The 18,780-nt window shown below is 26.8% G+C and overlaps 4 protein-coding genes across 5 annotated transcripts; 2 read left to right on the forward strand and 2 right to left on the reverse strand.

Moving 5' to 3' along the window:
• On the forward strand, nt 1-1,983 carry LOC111032227 (ragulator complex protein LAMTOR2). Its single transcript, XM_022312489.1, has 3 exons — nt 1-218; nt 742-904; nt 1,692-1,983. Exons 1-3 carry the CDS (start codon nt 151-153, stop codon nt 1,836-1,838), a joined length of 378 nt encoding a protein of 125 aa, XP_022168181.1. The 5' UTR covers nt 1-150; the 3' UTR covers nt 1,839-1,983.
• Nucleotides 1,936-4,701, reverse strand: LOC111032226 (developmentally-regulated GTP-binding protein 2). Of its 2 annotated transcripts, XM_022312488.1 has the most exons (8): nt 4,607-4,699; nt 4,415-4,530; nt 4,166-4,323; nt 3,833-4,003; nt 3,618-3,761; nt 3,290-3,555; nt 2,143-2,344; nt 1,996-2,082 (listed from the first exon to the last, which is right to left on the reverse strand). In XM_022312488.1, the coding sequence occupies exons 2-8, from the start codon at nt 4,476-4,478 to the stop codon at nt 1,996-1,998; spliced, it is 1,092 nt and encodes a 363-aa protein (XP_022168180.1). In that variant the 5' UTR covers nt 4,479-4,530; nt 4,607-4,699. The 2 variants fall into 2 exon arrangements, with proteins under 2 accessions (XP_022168178.1, XP_022168180.1); XM_022312486.1 differs by having other exon boundaries at nt 1,936-2,082; nt 4,415-4,701.
• A 60-nt stretch (nt 4,702-4,761) lies between these two features.
• On the forward strand, nt 4,762-13,893 carry LOC111032225 (DNA topoisomerase 3-alpha). The gene is made up of 19 exons (XM_022312485.1): nt 4,762-5,316; nt 5,391-5,600; nt 5,939-6,072; nt 6,150-6,268; nt 6,335-6,505; nt 6,583-6,758; nt 7,512-7,692; nt 7,769-7,876; nt 8,300-8,409; nt 8,504-8,708; nt 9,309-9,489; nt 9,553-9,640; nt 9,706-9,966; nt 10,045-10,240; nt 10,336-10,422; nt 11,882-11,918; nt 12,206-12,420; nt 13,463-13,513; nt 13,639-13,893. Exons 1-19 carry the CDS (start codon nt 5,137-5,139, stop codon nt 13,668-13,670), a joined length of 2,742 nt encoding a protein of 913 aa, XP_022168177.1. The 5' UTR covers nt 4,762-5,136; the 3' UTR covers nt 13,671-13,893.
• A 2,595-nt stretch (nt 13,894-16,488) lies between these two features.
• Nucleotides 16,489-18,780, reverse strand: LOC111032247. Its single transcript, XM_022312519.1, has 7 exons — nt 18,272-18,780; nt 17,987-18,181; nt 17,697-17,900; nt 17,479-17,632; nt 17,269-17,410; nt 17,039-17,205; nt 16,489-16,933 (listed from the first exon to the last, which is right to left on the reverse strand). Exons 1-7 carry the CDS (start codon nt 18,348-18,350, stop codon nt 16,696-16,698), a joined length of 1,179 nt encoding a protein of 392 aa, XP_022168211.1. The 5' UTR covers nt 18,351-18,780; the 3' UTR covers nt 16,489-16,695.

Here is an 18,780-nt window from a genome sequence, read left to right on the forward strand (position 1 = left end):
TAATCTCATATTTTAGTAAGAAGATATGAAGTTAAAATTTAAATTATTGTTATTTGTAATTTATATCTTAGAATTGACTAAATAACACTCATCGTCTGTTGGTTCGTGTATTATATTAACTTTTTATTGTAATAGTTAACTGTAATAACAATGTTAAGACCCAAAGTGTTATCCCAAGTTTTAAGTCAAGCTAATAGCAACGGTGTTGAAAATACAATGTAAGTTATAATGCACCTATACCCAAAATAAAATATGCATTATTTTTTATAATGTATTAATAATTTATTTAAACTCGCAGATTAAAGTAAACACAGTTTTTATAATGTATTAAATATGAAATGTCAATGTTAATCAATTGTTGAATCAATTTTTTTGTTGAATAAATATACTTGCTTGATTTTTACTTTAATTTACTTTTCATAAATATTTAATTGTGTGATCAGAAAAAAATTGGCGTTTGAATGAAAGGATATATTATAAGTCGTACAGATATTAGTTACTGTTTCAAATTGGTCAATTGATATACAAGCTATGGCGCTATGCTCTTAAATGTAATTAACTCATTTAATTAAAAATGTTATATTTTATATTGAATGACTCAACTGAATTGTATTAAATATTGAAATTTTTAACTTAAAACCAAATTGAATTTATCATACATTGTCACTGAATAATGGCAGTGCTGTTGTATAATAAGTTACAACTATATTTTATTCAACTATTTTTGTTTATGTGGTAAAGGCTGTTGACACATGATGGAAGCTTATTAGCATTTAGTGGTTATGGTGATAGAGATTCAAGCATCACAGCTATAATTGCAGCTAATTTGTGGAATACATATCATAAGAATGGTTTAGCTACATTGAAAGAGGATCAATTGCAACTGGTTCTCATGGACTGTACGGTAATAAAATACTGAAAATTAAAACCTAACCCACCTTATAGGTAACCTATTCAAACATTTACATGGTAACCAAGGAGTTATTTAAAATCCTATTATTTTTGTACAAATCAATCTTATTTCTTCAGAAATCTTTCTTTATTCCTTCTCATTACATTTCCTATGATCATAACCATCCTATCAAATGCTACACACACTCAATGCATATATATATATAGATTAAAGTTTTCCCTTCTATTTTCTGATCATTGTTTAAAATATATATTATCAAAAATTATTATTTCCTCATGATTATGTATGTTACTTGTAATTACCGCCGGTCTTTAATACGTTTAAATAAAATTAAAATATTACACCATTAGTCATACACCCAAATATTCATGATCTCATTATTATTCATTGAACCTACAATTCTTTCATCATCAAATTCTATATTTCTCAATACTGTGTATTATTGAAATATTAATAAACTAAATTTTGTTCTTTAATAACTGTCAAAGTATCATAAATAAATACTGAAATGGAAAAAACGTCATAGATTATCTCTCAAATTATATATTTATAATTTTATAAATAACACTTATCAAATTAAAATTAATCATTTTTTGTCATAAATTTGAATTGAATGTACATTCTTTAACTTCTTACTTATTTAATCAAATCTCCATTCCGCTTGTAATAATATTCATAACTTATAAAATCATCTATCCACGAATATTATTTTAATACTAAACTTGTTTTTCTTTCGACCAGAATTTAAAATAATGTTTGTATTGTTTAATTATTGCAGGAAGGCAGAATTGCGATTAAGCAAGTTGCCAACATTTTATTATGTTTGTATGCAAACCGATCAGTGGAATTTGGCTTGCTAAAAGAAAAAATAACAGCTTTATCTTCATATTTAGATGGTCCACTCAGGCAAATTTCAGCATCTTAATATGTGCAATTCTTTAACTATCAAATTTAAATATTCTACTTTAATTGTTTTATAATTTTTAATTATCACTTATATAAATATATATTATATTCATAAATATTAAGTAATATATTATATTTTATTATCAGTAAATTCATTTTTTTTCTTGTAAAACATTTTATTTTTTTACAACTTGAATAACATCTTCATCATGCATGATATGCTGCAGACCCACTCTTTGAGGTGAATATTTTGTACTTGTACCCTAAAACCAAGATACATAAACATAAATATTGTACACATTTTAAAGTTATCAAATACATACCCAAACTAAAGCATATTTAAATTGTTCTGCTAAGGTACGATGTATTGAATGGCAAACATGTTCTACAGAAACACCTTTTCTTAAAATTAAACAATCATCAAAATCTGGTGGTTGGCCTGGCTTTTTAGTATACACTCGAATCAGTGATAAATATTGCCATAGTACTTCCAGTAAATAGTCAAGATTTAGCTTCATATTACAACTAAAAATAAAATGCTCATTTTGAATTTTTAAAAGGTAATAAATATTAAGTAATGTTATTTATTAGGGGGGTAAGGGTCTTTAAAAAATCACTCCTTGGAAATTGTACATTTATTTAAATACCTAATAAATAGTTCTTGTCTTAAAATGTATAAATTATAAAATTGTTAATATTGCTATCAAATCTTATCTATAATCTATTATGTAACAAAATTATAATTGTATTTTTTCTAAAATTATTAGTTATTCGTTGAGTACTTTTTAGTATATCACCTACAGAAAATGTAACAGTTATTTCCTCAGAACTATGCCAAGAGGGGATGCTAATGTTTAAATATGTGTGTTTAATAAGGTCGCTGAATAAAGTAAGCATAGCAGTGTACTCTCTATACATTTTTGTTTACCAAGTCAAGAAATCTAATAAGGAATACTTGAGGATTGTGAATATGGACAAAAATATTGAGTAAATAATTATATTAGATCCAACGTTAAAAGTATGCAAACTAAAGTAAATAATTAATTTTAATTATCAGTAGTAATTTAGTTTTGGTTTGTGGACTGAGAGCGTTTACCAACAGTTAAGTAAACTTAGATTAATAACATACTAATAAATTATCTCTGACTGATGGTAACATGATCCTTTTTCAACACCATAACAATTAAAATAATGTAACAGATAACTATATATTTGTTGGGTTTAAATTGAATTTTTTTTATATTTAAATGAATTATAATAATTAGAAAACAAGGTTAATTGCTGAAAAATAATAAGATTAATATTTACCATCATTATGAGAGTACTAATATTTGTAGGTATACTAAACAATATTTGTCTTATGTTGTAAGTAGTAAAATAAATTAATACTACTACTCATCAGTACACTATGGTAAAGTATTTTGGTACAATTGAATATAACCTAAAATCATAATTAATACTCTTAATTACCTGACTACAACACTATTAGGTTGTCTGGCAATCCTGTCAACTTCCTCGATAGATATTTGATCAATTTTATTGTAAACATACATACACGGTAAGTAAACACGATTGTCAGATATCACATCAATTAGTTCATCAGGTGTACAATCTTCTCGAAATAGAACTTCTGCATTGAATATTTTATACTCGTGTAAAATAACTTGAACAAGTTTTTCATCAACTCTGCTTAATGGGCAAGTAGCATTAAATGCCAATCCACCCCCTTTTTTTACCTATATAATTAGACATACACCTTTCAGGTATTGAAAACGAAGCATAATATTAAAAATATAACCTTGAAATAAATATTTGGCTTCCGTTTATTTAGACGTATCCCAACACTTTCCAGTTCTTTTTCTAATAATTGACGCTGAATATCTTGCTTTGTAGCATCCAACATCATCAATACTAAATCTGCAGTTCTGGCTACTGCTATAACCTACGATTAAATTATTTATGCATTCATTTTCAAGTACATAAACAAAAAAATGTTAAATTCTTAATATTTACCTGTCTACCACGTCCTTTTCCTTGAGATGCACCTTCAATAATACCAGGTAAATCCAATAGCTGAATATTAGCATCTTTGTATTCAATGACTCCAGGAATACAAGTTAAAGTAGTAAATTCATAAGAAGCTGCTTCACTTTCCGTATGTGTCAATGTACTTAAAAGGGTTGACTAAACAATAAAATACATATCCTTTAATTAGTTCAGTTTCATTTGAGAAAAAAAATATTAAACAATGAATTAAAGTAATAATTATTAATATTAAAATTGAATTAATTTTTTGGCAGATAGGAAGTGGACGGAAAGATTTAAAAATACCACAATCATACATACTTTACCAACAGATGGAAAACCAATCAAAGCCACTCGAGCATCACCGGACTTCAACACATCAAATCCCTCTCCTTTTTCTTGTTTTTTAGATGGTTCCAACAACTGAGCACGATACTTGGCAAGTTTAGCTTTTAATAAGCCCAAGTGGTATTCAGTAGCTAAAATTAGGATTATATTTATAAAGAAATGGAGAGTTTTATATAATGAATAATAAATATCAGTGAATATTAACTGCAACAATTATTTTACCTTTATTTTTTTGAGTTCTGGAAATTTCCTTTTCGATTTCCGAAATTTTTTCGAGAATACCCATAGTTTAACGAATTCATTAACATAAACAAAACCCAAAAATGGAAAACAGATATCTTTGACAAATGAAAACTTAATAAAAATTTAAAATTTAATGAAAAAACAATCCAAAACTAAGAACCCTAACCTCACCTGCCGTAATGCCGTGGAAGTGTAGTAGTGAATGGTGATACCGTGAGTACAACTATAGTACAAGAAGTTTAAAAATTAAAATAAAACTCATCAAATAAATATCATAATATCACAGAATTTTTAGTGATAATATACCGTGAAAACAAGATAAAAATGATAACGTGTGTATATCGGCCACAGAGTAATTCTCCATGATATCGACACGCTGGAGTCACAGCATTCCTGGGTTATTGGTAACCGACCACGGTCGATTCAAGCAGTTGAGCAGTTTAAACTTCCAACTTGTATGAATTATCGTCTACAGAATAGACGAGAGACGAGTACAGCTCATAATTCTCTACGAGAAATTAATATTTAAACATATTGTGTATAAATTTATCGATGTCTTATTCTTATTATTTATCAATAACTATAATAATATTTAGTTTTACGTATAGCTTAGTTTGAAATTTAAATAGTACCTACAGTCTACACATAATATTATGTATGCTAAATTTTTTTTGTCAAGTGATTTAAAAAATGAAAACTGAATGTTTCTTAAAAGAAATGAAATTAATTCGTGGGTGCTCTTTAAAAATGTGTATCGAATACACTTCAACAGGTACTCAATTAAAGAAGTAAGCAAGAAAATGAGAGTATTGAATGTTGCTGAAAAAAATGATGCTGCAAAAAATATTGCTGGACATTTGTCTGGCGGAAATCTACAAAGAGTAATCAACATAAGTTTATTATTTACAACACTACTTAACAAGTGCTTAATTATTTTATTTTAATAACATTTCAGAGAGAAGGTCTTTCAAAATTTAACAAAATTTATGAGTTTAACCATACTTTCCAAGGGTCACCAAGCACTATGATCATGACATCTGTTTCTGGACATTTACTTGGGTATGAATTCGAAGGTTCATATCGTTCATGGACATCTTGTTCTCCTCTTGAATTATTTCATATTCCTGTGGTAAAAGAATGTCCAAATGACTTTATAAATATTAAGGTTAGTAAAACCTTTAACCCTTTATCTTTTATTATAATGTATGAATAAATTATAAATACATTTATAGATGTATGAATGCATGTAAAATGCATAATATTCACCTGATATTATTCTATTCTGTATAGATATTTTAAATAGAACATGTTTTCCCGGCAAAGGATCTAAAAAGCAACATGTACAAAAAGTATTACGATTACTGGATTGCTTAATATTAATAAGTTATTTGATCAAATAATAAATACATTAAGCATTCAAATTTAAAAATAATAATATTGTAAACTAGTAACCATTATGTTGACAAAACTTAAAAAAAAATAACATTAATTATTTAATTCTAGAAAACATTAGTTCGAGAAGTTCGATCATGTAATACTTTGGTAATATGGACTGATGCTGATCGAGAAGGAGAAAATATTGGATTTGAAATAATTGATGTGTGTAGAGAAGTTAATCCTAGAATTCAAGTTTATAGGTCTGTTAGGTTTTTGGTTAATATTTATCTTAAAAAAACAATTTTATGTTTATTTTGATTAATGTTTGTTGTTTTAGAGCTATATTATCTGAAATTACTAGACAGTCAGTACAAAGAGCTATTAGTAGCCTTGGGCCCCCAAATAAAAATATAAGTGATGCAGTTGATGTGAGAAGTGAATTAGATTTAAGAATTGGTTAGTAAATATTTTTACTTGCATTAATATGTTTTCATTGTTCTAACAATTTTAAATATATTTTAGGTGCAGCATTTACGCGTTATCAAACAATGCGTTTACAAAAAGTGTTTCCTGATGTATTATCTAAAAGTTTGATTAGTTATGGTAGTTGTCAGTTTCCAACATTAGGATTTGTAGTTGAAAGGTATAAAGACATTCAAAATTTTATACCTGAACATTTTTGGAAAATTAAAGGTATTTTAAAATATATAAAAATGAGTTACTTTTTTATAATATATTACTACAGATATATTTGTATAACATATTTTTAGTCCATCACAAAATTGAAAATTTAGATGTAGAATTTTCGTGGCAACGAGTTAGGTTATTTGATGAAGTTCTTTGTAATGTACTTTATGAGCGTTGCCAAGAAAATCCAACTGCCTTGGTGTTGAAAGTAACTAAAAAACCTAAATCCAAATGGCGACCAGTACCTTTAGATACTATTGTAAGTAATTATATCTTTATGTGTCGAATAATATTATATTTATATTTTCACTTGAAATGTTTGTGAAGTTCAATGTTATTCACTTTCTACTACTAAGATAATTAAAATGTATTAGTAAGAATAATCAAATTACCAAATGATTTAATCAAATATATTATGATCTATGTTTTTTGAACTGGTTCATTTAATAATCTAATGGTTAATTATCCATTTGTGTAAAATTTCTTAAAGTGGGTGTTTTAATTGAATATTGATATACCATTTGGAGAAGGGCCTCACTGATCTATAGAAGTCTTCTTCTATGAATGATTTGATTAATTTGATTTGAATACAAATGTCTGTAGAGTGTAACTAATATTATTAACAAAATTGATCAATTATTCCCATCACTATTCCTTAGCATTATTTTCTCCTACCATAATATGTAAAATGCAGTTTAAATTATTTAGTACAGAAAGATTTTTAATTTTGATCATTGGTTATAAATACCATAGATTGTCATAGAAAATAATTACAAGATATATATTTTTGTTAAATTGAAATTTGTACATACTTCAATACATTTAATATCCACAACAATATTTTATATTTGTAATTTAAATAACCAATTAAAATCGTTGCAAGTTTAATTTTTGTAAAAAAACTAGTTTTAGATTTTATATGCATTTATCAATCTATGAATATATAATGTGAAACAATATGTTAAAATTCTAATTTTTAAAATAATAAATATAACTTCTTGTGTATTTTAAGGAGTTGGAAAAAGCTGCTAGTCGTAAACTCGGAATTAACGCTAAAGAAACTATGAAAATTGCTGAAAAACTGTATAGTCAAGGTTTTATTAGCTACCCTAGAACTGAAACAAATATATTTCCTAAAGAATTAAACTTATCAAATTTAGTTCAATTACAAGTGCAGGATAATAATTGGGGTGGTAAGAGCTTTATTTTTTACAAGTTGTAAAAAAAATATAGGCACACATATAACTAAAAATTATTTAATTTGCTTAGATTTTGCACAAAGCGTTTTAAACAACGGTCCTTCTCCGCGACAAGGTAAAAAATCGGATCAGGCGCATCCTCCAATACATCCAACTAAATATACGCATGGACTTCAAGGTTTGATATATCTTATCATTCATTTTACATAACTTATACCTTTTGATGAAAATAAAGATTATTTCATAATAATTAATTATAAAAATATAGATTATAATATTCACTATTCACAAAATAATACCAAATTAGGCGATAAATATTCACTGTTACACTAACCTATACTTTATTTTGGTTATTGTATGTCATTATTTTATAAATGATTTATATTTGACTTTTAAATGCCATGATGAGATTATTTATTCAATCACAATTACTAGGTATATTGTATTGTTAATATTACACATACATTGACTATGCTTAGCTATCACCTATGAAATAACTTTACTGAAAGTAGGTAAATTATATTACAACAAATAGTTTCAAATTTGTATACAATATTTTTGTGGTAAAACATAATATAATACTAAGCAAATATTATTTTAGATAGAGAACGTAAGGTTTATGAATATGTCGTTAGACATTTCTTAGCTTGTTTATCTAAAGATGCTGAGGGTGAAGAAACTGTTGTAAATATTGAAATAAACGGAGAAAAGGTGATTTTTGAATTTAAATATGTTTAAATGTTCATGTATTACCTTGTTAAATTGATTTAATTTCATAATTATAAAAATAACATTTTAATTTTAGTTTTTAGCAAACGGACTTCGAATTATTGCATTGAATTACCTAGAAGTTTATCCTTATGATAAATGGTCTAATAAACAGATCCATAATTACAACCAAGGGCAATCATTTATGCCAACTAGATTAGAAATGATTGATGGACAAACTAGTCCTCCAAACCTCCTTACAGAAGCTGATCTAATTTCTCTGATGGATAAACACGGCATTGGTATGTATTAAATTTATTGAAATTTAATATTTTTTACTAAATATTGGGCCTTACTGAAGGAATTTGTGTGGGGGTCAGGAGATCTTAATTACACTATAAGTTCATAAATATATATTATTAATAGTAAATCTACAGTTTAGTAGTACAATAAGTAGGAATATAAATAGTGGACAAAATTCTAAAAGTAGTATTAGACGTTAATACAATCCTTTTATACTATAAGCCATAGTAGATTATGGTTCTTCATATAAATAGCAGTTATTTTCATACATATTTTTTTAATGGTAGCACTGAAGTTCAATATATAGATTGTTTGTTGGATATCTTTGTACTTTATTCAGCATATTTTTTAAATTTAATTTTAACTTGTTTGTAGTTGGAATGTAGCATTGTTAAAATTTACCTCTCCACATTTATTCTTTATTGAATTGATAGTTCATAAGTATAACTGTAGAATTAGTTATTTACAGTAAAAGAGATTTATTAGTTAATATAGTTTTATTTTGACTACTTAAATTCAAATGTAAACTGTAGTTAATAAAATAACTCTTGTTAAAAATGAAACTGTACTCATAACATAATTTTGAATCATTGTAATAGGTACTGATGCTACACATGCAGAACACATCGAAACTATCAAGTCACGGTTATATGTTGGACTAGAAAATAAATACTTTGTACCTGGAGAACTTGGTATTGGTCTTGTTGAAGGATATGATAATATGGGTTTTAATATGTCCAAACCCCATTTAAGAGCTGAACTCGAAGCAGACTTAAAAAAGTAACTAAAATTGCTATGTTATTACTTATTATTTTTAAATCTAGAATCTATTTAAATTTATAGAATATGTGAAGGAACCAAATCGCCCTCAGTAGTACTTAGAGAACAAATAGCTAAATATAAAGATGTATTTATCAAAACAACAGAACAGGTATGTAATTGACTTGCCTACCTATGATTGCATTTTTAATATGGCTAAAATATTTTAAACTGTAGGTGGAAAAATTAGATCAATCATTAGGAAAATATTTTGGAACACAACCTATTGCTTTCCAAAATAATGCTCAACATGAATCAATGACAGTAAAGAATATTCGCAAATGTCCTGTTTGTAAACAAACTAATCTGGTATTAAGAAAAAAGCAAAACAGTCAAGGATTTTTTATAACGTGTACTGGCTTTCCAACATGTAGAAATACATACTGGTTACCTCCTAGTGTTATTGACGCACAAGTCAGTGATAATGTTTGTTCTCGGGTACTTAAATAATACAATTTTGAATGCTTGTTAGAAGCTGTTAATCATATTTTATTACAATTTTGTACAATTTTTTAGTGTTCAGGAGGTATTAAGTTAATTAAATTTCAATTCAGTGCTAGAAGTATGCGACCACATTATCCAGACACTTATGAGGGTTGTATAAATGGATGTGATTCTACATTGTGTGAAATACTTCAAGTGAACACATCCCGTCCTTCATCTTCTTCAAGTACTCAACCTTCTAACAGAAATGTTGTTACAACTAATAGGGGTGAGATAATTTCAATTTTAATTATTTGTATTTCTTGTAATGATGTATGTACATTATACACCATCACCTATTAAATGCTTTAATAAAAACTTCAGGTCCTACCCGTGAAAATAATGTTCATCGTCCAACAAATAATTTCTCTAGACCTGGCAGCTCTCAGAATACTCAGCCTCTCAACAATGGTATTTATAAGTAAAATTATGTAATTATTTTTTAAATTACTAACACATCAACCTTTATTCTTTATATGAATACATAAATCATTTATTTTTAGATTAATATTATAATACATACTTGAGTTTAAAGTTATAGGAATACTTTTCTTAAACAAATTAAATTGTGAAGGTCCTCTTCACGTCCTGTCCCACCCGCATGTGTTGTCTGTCTTACATACCTACAACGTACCAAAAAGTTTTTTTGTGTGACATAGGACCAGTCAGGCTGTAGTCCAAACAAGGTAACCAAATTTTCACACTTTTAAGAAGAGAACATTTGGTATGCAAATCAACATTGTTTTTATTTTTTTGATACCACAAATACAAAAAATGTTACTGAAGCTTGAGTAAGTAACTCAACTTTTCTTATATTCGTGATTTCAAAAAAATAAAAACAATGTTGCACATTAAATTTTTTACTCTTTATAGTGTGAAAATTTGGTTGCTTAGCTTGGACTACAGAATGACTGGTTCTACCCGTCGCAAAACAGTTTTTGCTATGTTGTAGGTATGTAAGTGTCATATACTTTCATCTATTGTTGAAGTAGACGACATTTTAAAAATATACAACAATTATATTTAAATAAAACATTTATGAATCAATATTGAAATTTTCTACCACTATTAATTGTAATAAGCAGGGCTCGTAAGTTAATGCTCTAAAAAATGCATAAATTAGCATAAATTCATGCATTCAACATTTGCAAAATATGCATTAATATGCACTTACATTTTTAAATTATGCACTCAATATATGCATTGTTTTAAAAAATCATATGCAAATTTTGAAATACAAAAATATTTTTATCCAAATTTTATTTCTTTTAATTTGCATACATTTAATTGCACTATAAAACCTAACTTTACAGCTAAACACTTTTTTGTCATTATAACGTTATTATTATCATTTATTTGTATTGAATCTGTGGTATATTATATAAGCTGTGGTCGTTTGAGAATAAAAAAAAATAAAAACATATACTACAATTTTGTAAATTGAAAAATAAATAAGAAATAAAAAAGAATTCAAATATTTTTTTTATGAAAAAATCTGCTCTAATAACTCAAAAATCTATTATGTGCCAAATATGCCTTTACATCCAAAAATTCAAGAACATGCAGTATCAAATTTTATATATTTATTACTATTGTTGTGAAAAAAATTTGTATCTCAGTTAGTATGTTTTCCTGTGTTGCAAGGAAATCATGCAAATGCTGGAACTTACGAGCCCTGGTAATTAGTATATAATATTCTTAAGTGTTCCATAAAATTCTGCCTATTCTCTAAATTACATTTTATATCAATTTGAATCCAAGATCAAGTATTAATGCGAGTGCACTAATTTAAGTGAATAGTTTAAACTCAAGATTATATTAAATACAATTTACACAATGCATTTCTATATATTTCTAAATATTTTTCTAGATCAAGTTTGCTGTCAGTGTGGAAATGCTGCTAAACTGTAAGTTTCTTGTAACAATTATAAAATTGATGCATTTTACCTAATATTTCAGCAACAAATAACTGTAACAATAAATACCTTAAATAGTAGCTCAGTACATAATTGTTAATAGTTTATTAAAATAAATTATACAGGTCAATAAAACAAATCATTGAAATAATTAATTTAATTAAAATTAAGTTAGTTAAATAATTTTAATTATTAACATTATTCATTAATCTTGACCCATTAATTAAGTCTTAGTTGTTAATGTAATGTTATGATGCTTATCTTTTTTAATTTTTTAGATTAACAGTGACCAGAGAAACGGCAAATAAGGGTCGCCAATTTTATGGATGTCCAAAGCCAATTTCTGCAACTGATAGATGTACTTTCTTTTTGTGGGCAGATGAACAACCTATGCCTGCTGCTGGTCCTCCCAGTACACAATTTAACAATAGAAATAATCGTCAAAATAATAATGGACAAATGAATAATCCATACAGAGCTAGAGCTGTAAACAGTTAGTATTTATTTTGTTATTAATCGAAACATGTAGGTATATACTTTCTCTAGTATATGTGTTACGGATGTTAACATTTGGATAATATCAATATTAACTGGATAATATAACATTTAATATTGGCTAATTTTAATATTAAAATATAAATAATATTATATTAGCTAAGAACTTTTATATAATGTATTAAGAACTATAAAAAATGTTTCATGCATGAGATAAACTAATTTTAAATTTATTAACAATATTAAATATGTTTAAGACACAATTAATAATTGGCAAAACAAAAGACATAATACTAATAATATAATATAATATGATTATAATTAAACAATATGAGTTTATTTTCAATGAGTTACCTACTAATGATACAACATTAAATTTATTATTTTATTTTATATTTAAAATTTTAAATATAGAATGAAAGTCTTATCCTTTATAATTGCATGGCATGCTTTCATGACATTTTTAATTGCACAAAATTCTAGATGATTAACACTTACATCAATTGGTGTCACATTTCCCTTTATATGAACACAGAACACCTTTTGTAACCTAGACCACCTTCGTCTGACATTTGACAATTTTCCTAAATAATTTTTCTACAAACACAGAGGATAAACACCAAACTGGTTTCTGGTAATAACTGTGGCGAAGCACATTAATTATTGCCAAGTTTATAGGATTACCCATCTTCGATAGATACAAGTGCACAACTGCTAATATGATATTTCTTGAGTCCGCAAGTCTTCTTTTGATGTCAGGTAAATACTCTCACACGGTCTACAATGTTGGCTGGGAGGGGAGGGGAACTATAGTATACAGAATGCTAATAAAAACTCTTTCTCTGTTTAATATTTAACTTTTAACATAATCAATTATTAACTGGTTAACGTTAATATAATCTGAATAATGTTGATATTTCTTGAATCATGATTATAAACAAAAAATTACACATTAGTCAAAAAGCATTGCTAATACTGATATTATTCAAATGTCAACATTAACCATAAAATATACATTAATACATTATTAATGTTTATAGATCAACCAAACTCCGCTGGACAAAGAAAATGTGGACTTTGTAAGCAGACAGGTAAATACAAATTTTATCCATGATGTGTTTTTTACATAATATGTAAACTGTATATTTTTTAATACTATTTGCAACACCTATTCCAAATATATTATATGTTTTGTTCACAAATTTCTTTTTTATAGGTCATACACGGAGAAATTGTCCACAAAATTAAACAAACGTTTAAATTTCTTTTAAATTTTATTTTCTCATCTTGTTTGTTATACCTATAAATAAACATATAATATAACTTTATGTATACAACTATGAATTTATTTGAAATTCCAAATTCAAAAAAATTGGACATTTGTATTCCTTAAACAAGGAAAAGGATATTAAAATTAAAATTACTTAATTGTGAAATAAAATGAGCACATATGTTCAAATAATGATTTTTACTTGTCTTTTGTACTTGACTTATGTGTAATGTTTTGGTGATTTTGATTATTTTGTACCTACAAATTCTAAATATAGTTTAAATATAGTTTAAATTAATAATACTTATTAAATAAGATGGATGTTGTTATGTTGTTATAATGGTTGATATTAACATATTACACAACTATTATTTGTTACATGCATTATGAATATAATAAAATCAGTGCTTGAACTGAAAACAAATGAGAAGGATACAATAGTTTGAAAAAATGTGTGTACCTGAATATTTCAATGTCGTTTTGATCAGAACAGTGGTCCTTTTTTTTATTATGTCAGCCTTATTCAGATCGATTTAAATGATGATACACTTAAACAATTAATGCATTTTTGGAAAAGTAACAATTATAAACCTATATGTAAATTGAGGATGAGACTATTTTATCATTATGGTCATAACACCATAATAATGTGAATATGAACAATGTTTATATTTTAATGCATTTGAACAATTTTTAAGAGTCAATTTATTTGCCATTTAATAAATATATGTTTAAAATATTTTCTTCTTATAATTCCTATTATAAAAATAGGTAAGAAAATTAAATAAACAACCTAGTGAACGTGTTTGTTTTTTTCAATGACTGTGGTAAACACGTTCCTTTTTTAAGGACTGAACATGAACAAATTCATTTTTTTAGTGAACGTTCCAAACACTGGATAATACAAAGCTAAGGTACCTTTTGAAGTACTGAATACTGATGTTGCAACGTTCGACATCAGTGCTTGTAGTCAGGTAGTCTATAACATTTATGAGAGAGATTCCCAAATACGGTTAGTTTTTGTGAGTAATGAGCGTTAACTTAACTTGAATTGAGTTTTCTGCTAATAACATTATGAGTGGACACTATTATGTATATTTGCAATTTTATTAAACATTTTATAATCCGTCGATTATTAATTGTTATCTTTCAATAAATCAATAGTTATTTGTTTTTTTTTTTTAATCAACTGTCTTAATTAAAAATAATTTGAAATCATATTATACCAACGAATATTAATAATAAAATGCATTTTAGAATATAAATACAGTTTAATATTTATAAACTATGATCAATGATAATTCATATTAATTTTAGATATTTATAATGGACCAAATGCTAATGCTATTTAAAATTAAATTAAACTTTATTTAATTATTTATTTAAGGTAATAACACAGCATGCCCATTCTTTTACCAATGTTTTAGTTCATTGCACCAAATGTGAGATGCTACACTTCATTTGAAAAGTAATAAAATTATTTACAGATGATGATATGTGTGCCTTTCTTTTCTTATTAAATTCAAGGCTACATTTAAGTACTTACTATCTAATATCTAATTTTAATAGCCAGTAGGAATACATATAAAATAATGATGTGGCGAGGTGTCTACATTTAGTTGTATACGAGCTGAGGGTAAGTACAGGCCGGTGTTGCTAGCTCCCAAATGGGTACCCATCCGGGATTTTAAGCAACAAATCCTTGTTACACATACACAAAACATGTGCTCAAATTAACCATTCTCTCCTACAAACAGCTAATGGCCATAGTTGCCAGGCTTAAGATCAATAAAAAAAATATATATTAATATACATTAAATATTTTTCATTTTCATGTAAAAAAAACAAATTCCCAGTTTCAATATACAATGAAATTCTAATCTAATGATTGCAACCCAGATAAAATATCCAGGTATTCTATTATTTAACGACTTATAGTATAATAATCACATAACCATGATCTATAATAAAACTCTCAGAGTATTTGGTTTTATACAACAAACTGCTTAGAATTTAAAAACCCGAATTGCTTTAAACTATTATACTGTTCCTTAGTCTGTTTTATTCTAGAATATGGATCAGTTATTTGGAATCCTTACCAAGCCGGACTAATTAGTAAAATTGAATGGGTCCAAAATCGATTTTTGAGAGTACTAGCATTTAAGTATAATAGAACTGATATCTCGCTTGAGCAACTAGCTAGCAAATATAATATCGAGTCACTTAAAAATAGGAGAACATTTCATGATGTGTCTTGGTTATATACTGCTAAACTATCAAATAAATTGTCCAGAAAACTACTAAGCCAAATACTTCTAAATGTTCCTCAAGCAAATAATCGTGTGTCAAAAACGTTTTATGTACCCACTTATTGTAATAATTATAGTCAAATCGCACCGATTGATAGAATGCAAATTTCTGGTAACTCAATAAATAATTTTGATTTTTTCCATGACAGTTTAACCAGGTTGAAATCAATATTTAAATGTTAAGTGTTAACGGTACCAAGTACTATTATGTATTAAATATAAATACTAATATATTATATAAATATGTCAAAACTAAATAGTTTAATATTAAGTTGATTTGCTTATGTTATTATGTTTTGTTTTTGTTATATATGTAACCTAACTGAGCCCAACTGTGGGCGTAAACAATTAAATAAATAAATATAGAAGCTTATAATTGATTTTTAAATAATTATACTTATGAATTGTTATATTTGTCAACTAGACAATCAAGAAGAACATTTTTTTAAATAAATTATATATATTTTAAATAAAACAGTAACAATTATTAAAAAAATAAAAATAATAATTTATTGGCATAAGTAAATTTACAATGTTTGATATTCTTTTTTGGTACAAAAACAAATTTATAAATATACATGGACTGTACATAATTTAATAATAGTTTTGGAAATTGTTACCTGAACCAGTACAATCAACAACCATACTGTTATAAAATTAAGTAAATAAAAGTGATACAAACCATAAATAAATGCTAAAGTTCTGTTGTTATTTCATCTTGCGGTCTGAAGCCAAGAGTGAAAAAATCATCTTCATCAGTTGCAGTTGAGTAACAATTGTAGGGCGGCATTTCAGCATTCCATTCAGCTACTAACATACTTTTAGATGCATTTGCTTCTAATAATGAAAGAGAAGCTGGACTAGTGGATCGACCAAAAGTTGATACAGTCTTATCTCGCAGCATAATCACCTCATCGTTCTCATCTGGATGTCTACGGAATATTAACATCAATATTTAAGATTTAACTTTTAACTATAATAAATGTAGTGCTATAACTATAAAGTAGTAAATATAATAATTAGTGTGATTGTCTTACCTGTTGTGATCATTATAATTATCATCAAACACTGATATTGCGAGTTGTTTAATGCGAGATGGTGATGATGAAGATGCTGATAATGGTCTATGTTTTTTACTGTTTGTAAAAGTAGTCAACTGAATTGGTTTATCACTAAAATGCTCATTTGAACTTGTTTGAGTAACCTGTGAAAATTTTAAATTTAAATTATCTACCACAGAATAAATCTCTATAACAATAATTTATACCATTATAGGGTGTTGTTTTTTGTATCTTCGCAAGACTCTATCACCCCAAGCCAATAAAATTTCCCAGTCAGAAGGAGGGTTTAAAAAACAATCTTCTTTGTTTAATAGTATTAAAATTCTGGATAAATCTTTTAAAACTGGTCTAAAATGAAATCATAAAGTACTGTAACATAAATTAAATTGTATAAAATAAATAAATAATATGCATACCGATATGCTTGAATTGCAGAATGTTGGCGGCTAGGCCCCCGAAGTTCTCGGACTTGTTTCCTTGTTTCATTTAACATTGATAAGAAAACTGGTGCATCAGGTCTTAACTTTTCCAACTGTTTAAAAAACTCCAATCTGTCACAGTCGTCACTTTCTATAAAATCACATTTTAACTTAAAAATAAAATTAAAAACAATACTAATAATAAAGTAAAATACCTTGACTTCGATGAGAACCACTAGTTAAGGGTCCTAAGCTAGGTGACATACGAGATTTTGATCTAATATTTGAACATTTTTTAAATTTGACTACCATTCCTACTACCAATAAAATAGTTGAGACTATTAGAAATCCTATGATAACACCAACAGTTATTGCAGCGATTTGACCAGACAATTTTATATTTCCAAATATAGTCTTATCTAGTATAAAAATAAAAATTAAATCAGTAATTAAAAAATGATTCTGTACATCATAATATAACATGCTTCATTTTTAATACACTAACCAGTTATTGAGCACACCCTGCCCATCTGATGATAATTTGTAGACCATGAGTATTCATACCCTGTTGGACAACTTTCAGCACACTGACCTGTAGCAACAATTAATACTTTCCTACATTTTTTGCAAAGACCATCGGTATCACATTTTAAACAGTCTGAATGTGTGTTGTTACAGTTTTCTATTGCACTATTACTATCTGCAAAAATAAATTTAAGTTCCTACAATTAATTATAAATGTTTAATCTTAATTGTAATGGCAAGACACAAAGTGGTACAATTTACTAGCCTGCATATGAATATAGCGCCTCGGCAATAATGAAAATCGAAACGATAACCAATTTGATTTTTCTTCGAATCAAACTCATAATTTTCGCTCATTTTCATTTCCCGAAATCTGGATGGTGAGCACTCATAGTCGGTGGACACAAACGCTTCATACCTCCATCCTCAAGTATTATAATATGGAAATTACTTTGGAGTTTGGATTTTATTTGCGACTTATGAATTACTGTAGTCACTATTATTTCATTACTGATTTCAAACGACTTCGCGACCGCTCACACAGAAACAACACTTCGAACAATTCGTATCTAGTTCGTCAATGATTATTTAATTACGTAAAAATTAAATAGAATAAACGTAGGCACAACGAACGTAAGTTACATCCTACATAAAATAATAATTATTATTATTATTATTATTATTATTCATCTCGCTATCTACATTCTACATGACAAGACCGTCTCTTTCATACACATACATGACACATGCAATGCAATTTATCATTTATCATTC

This window comes from Myzus persicae, unplaced genomic scaffold (assembly GCF_001856785.1).
Source record: "Myzus persicae strain clone G006 unplaced genomic scaffold, MPER_G0061.0, whole genome shotgun sequence".
Classification (NCBI taxonomy): Eukaryota; Metazoa; Arthropoda; class Insecta; order Hemiptera; family Aphididae; genus Myzus; species Myzus persicae.

Excerpts from the sequence above, each read along its gene's own strand:
- LOC111032227 (XM_022312489.1), top strand. The coding sequence starts at position 151 with ATGTTAAGACCCAAAGTGTTATCCCAAGTTTTAAGTCAAGCTAATAGC. Across the intron at positions 219-741 it reads AACGGTGTTGAAAATACAAT|GCTGTTGACACATGATGGAA; the intron begins GTAAGTTATAAT and ends TATGTGGTAAAG. Across the intron at positions 905-1,691 it reads TGGTTCTCATGGACTGTACG|GAAGGCAGAATTGCGATTAA; the intron begins GTAATAAAATAC and ends TAATTATTGCAG.
- LOC111032225 (XM_022312485.1), top strand. The coding sequence starts at position 5,137 with ATGTTTCTTAAAAGAAATGAAATTAATTCGTGGGTGCTCTTTAAAAAT. Across the intron at positions 6,269-6,334 it reads TGAATTAGATTTAAGAATTG|GTGCAGCATTTACGCGTTAT; the intron begins GTTAGTAAATAT and ends AATATATTTTAG. Across the intron at positions 7,877-8,299 it reads ATATACGCATGGACTTCAAG|ATAGAGAACGTAAGGTTTAT; the intron begins GTTTGATATATC and ends ATATTATTTTAG.
- LOC111032226 (XM_022312486.1), bottom strand. The coding sequence starts at position 4,478 with ATGGGTATTCTCGAAAAAATTTCGGAAATCGAAAAGGAAATTTCCAGA. Across the intron at positions 4,004-4,165 it reads GTTTTCCATCTGTTGGTAAA|TCAACCCTTTTAAGTACATT; the intron begins GTATGTATGATT and ends TTTATTGTTTAG. Across the intron at positions 2,083-2,142 it reads TTAAATATGCTTTAGTTTGG|GGTACAAGTACAAAATATTC; the intron begins GTATGTATTTGA and ends TCTTGGTTTTAG.
- LOC111032247 (XM_022312519.1), bottom strand. The coding sequence starts at position 18,350 with ATGAGTTTGATTCGAAGAAAAATCAAATTGGTTATCGTTTCGATTTTC. Across the intron at positions 17,901-17,986 it reads CAGGGTGTGCTCAATAACTG|ATAAGACTATATTTGGAAAT; the intron begins GTTAGTGTATTA and ends TTTTTATACTAG. Across the intron at positions 17,206-17,268 it reads AAAAACAACACCCTATAATG|GTTACTCAAACAAGTTCAAA; the intron begins GTATAAATTATT and ends AAATTTTCACAG.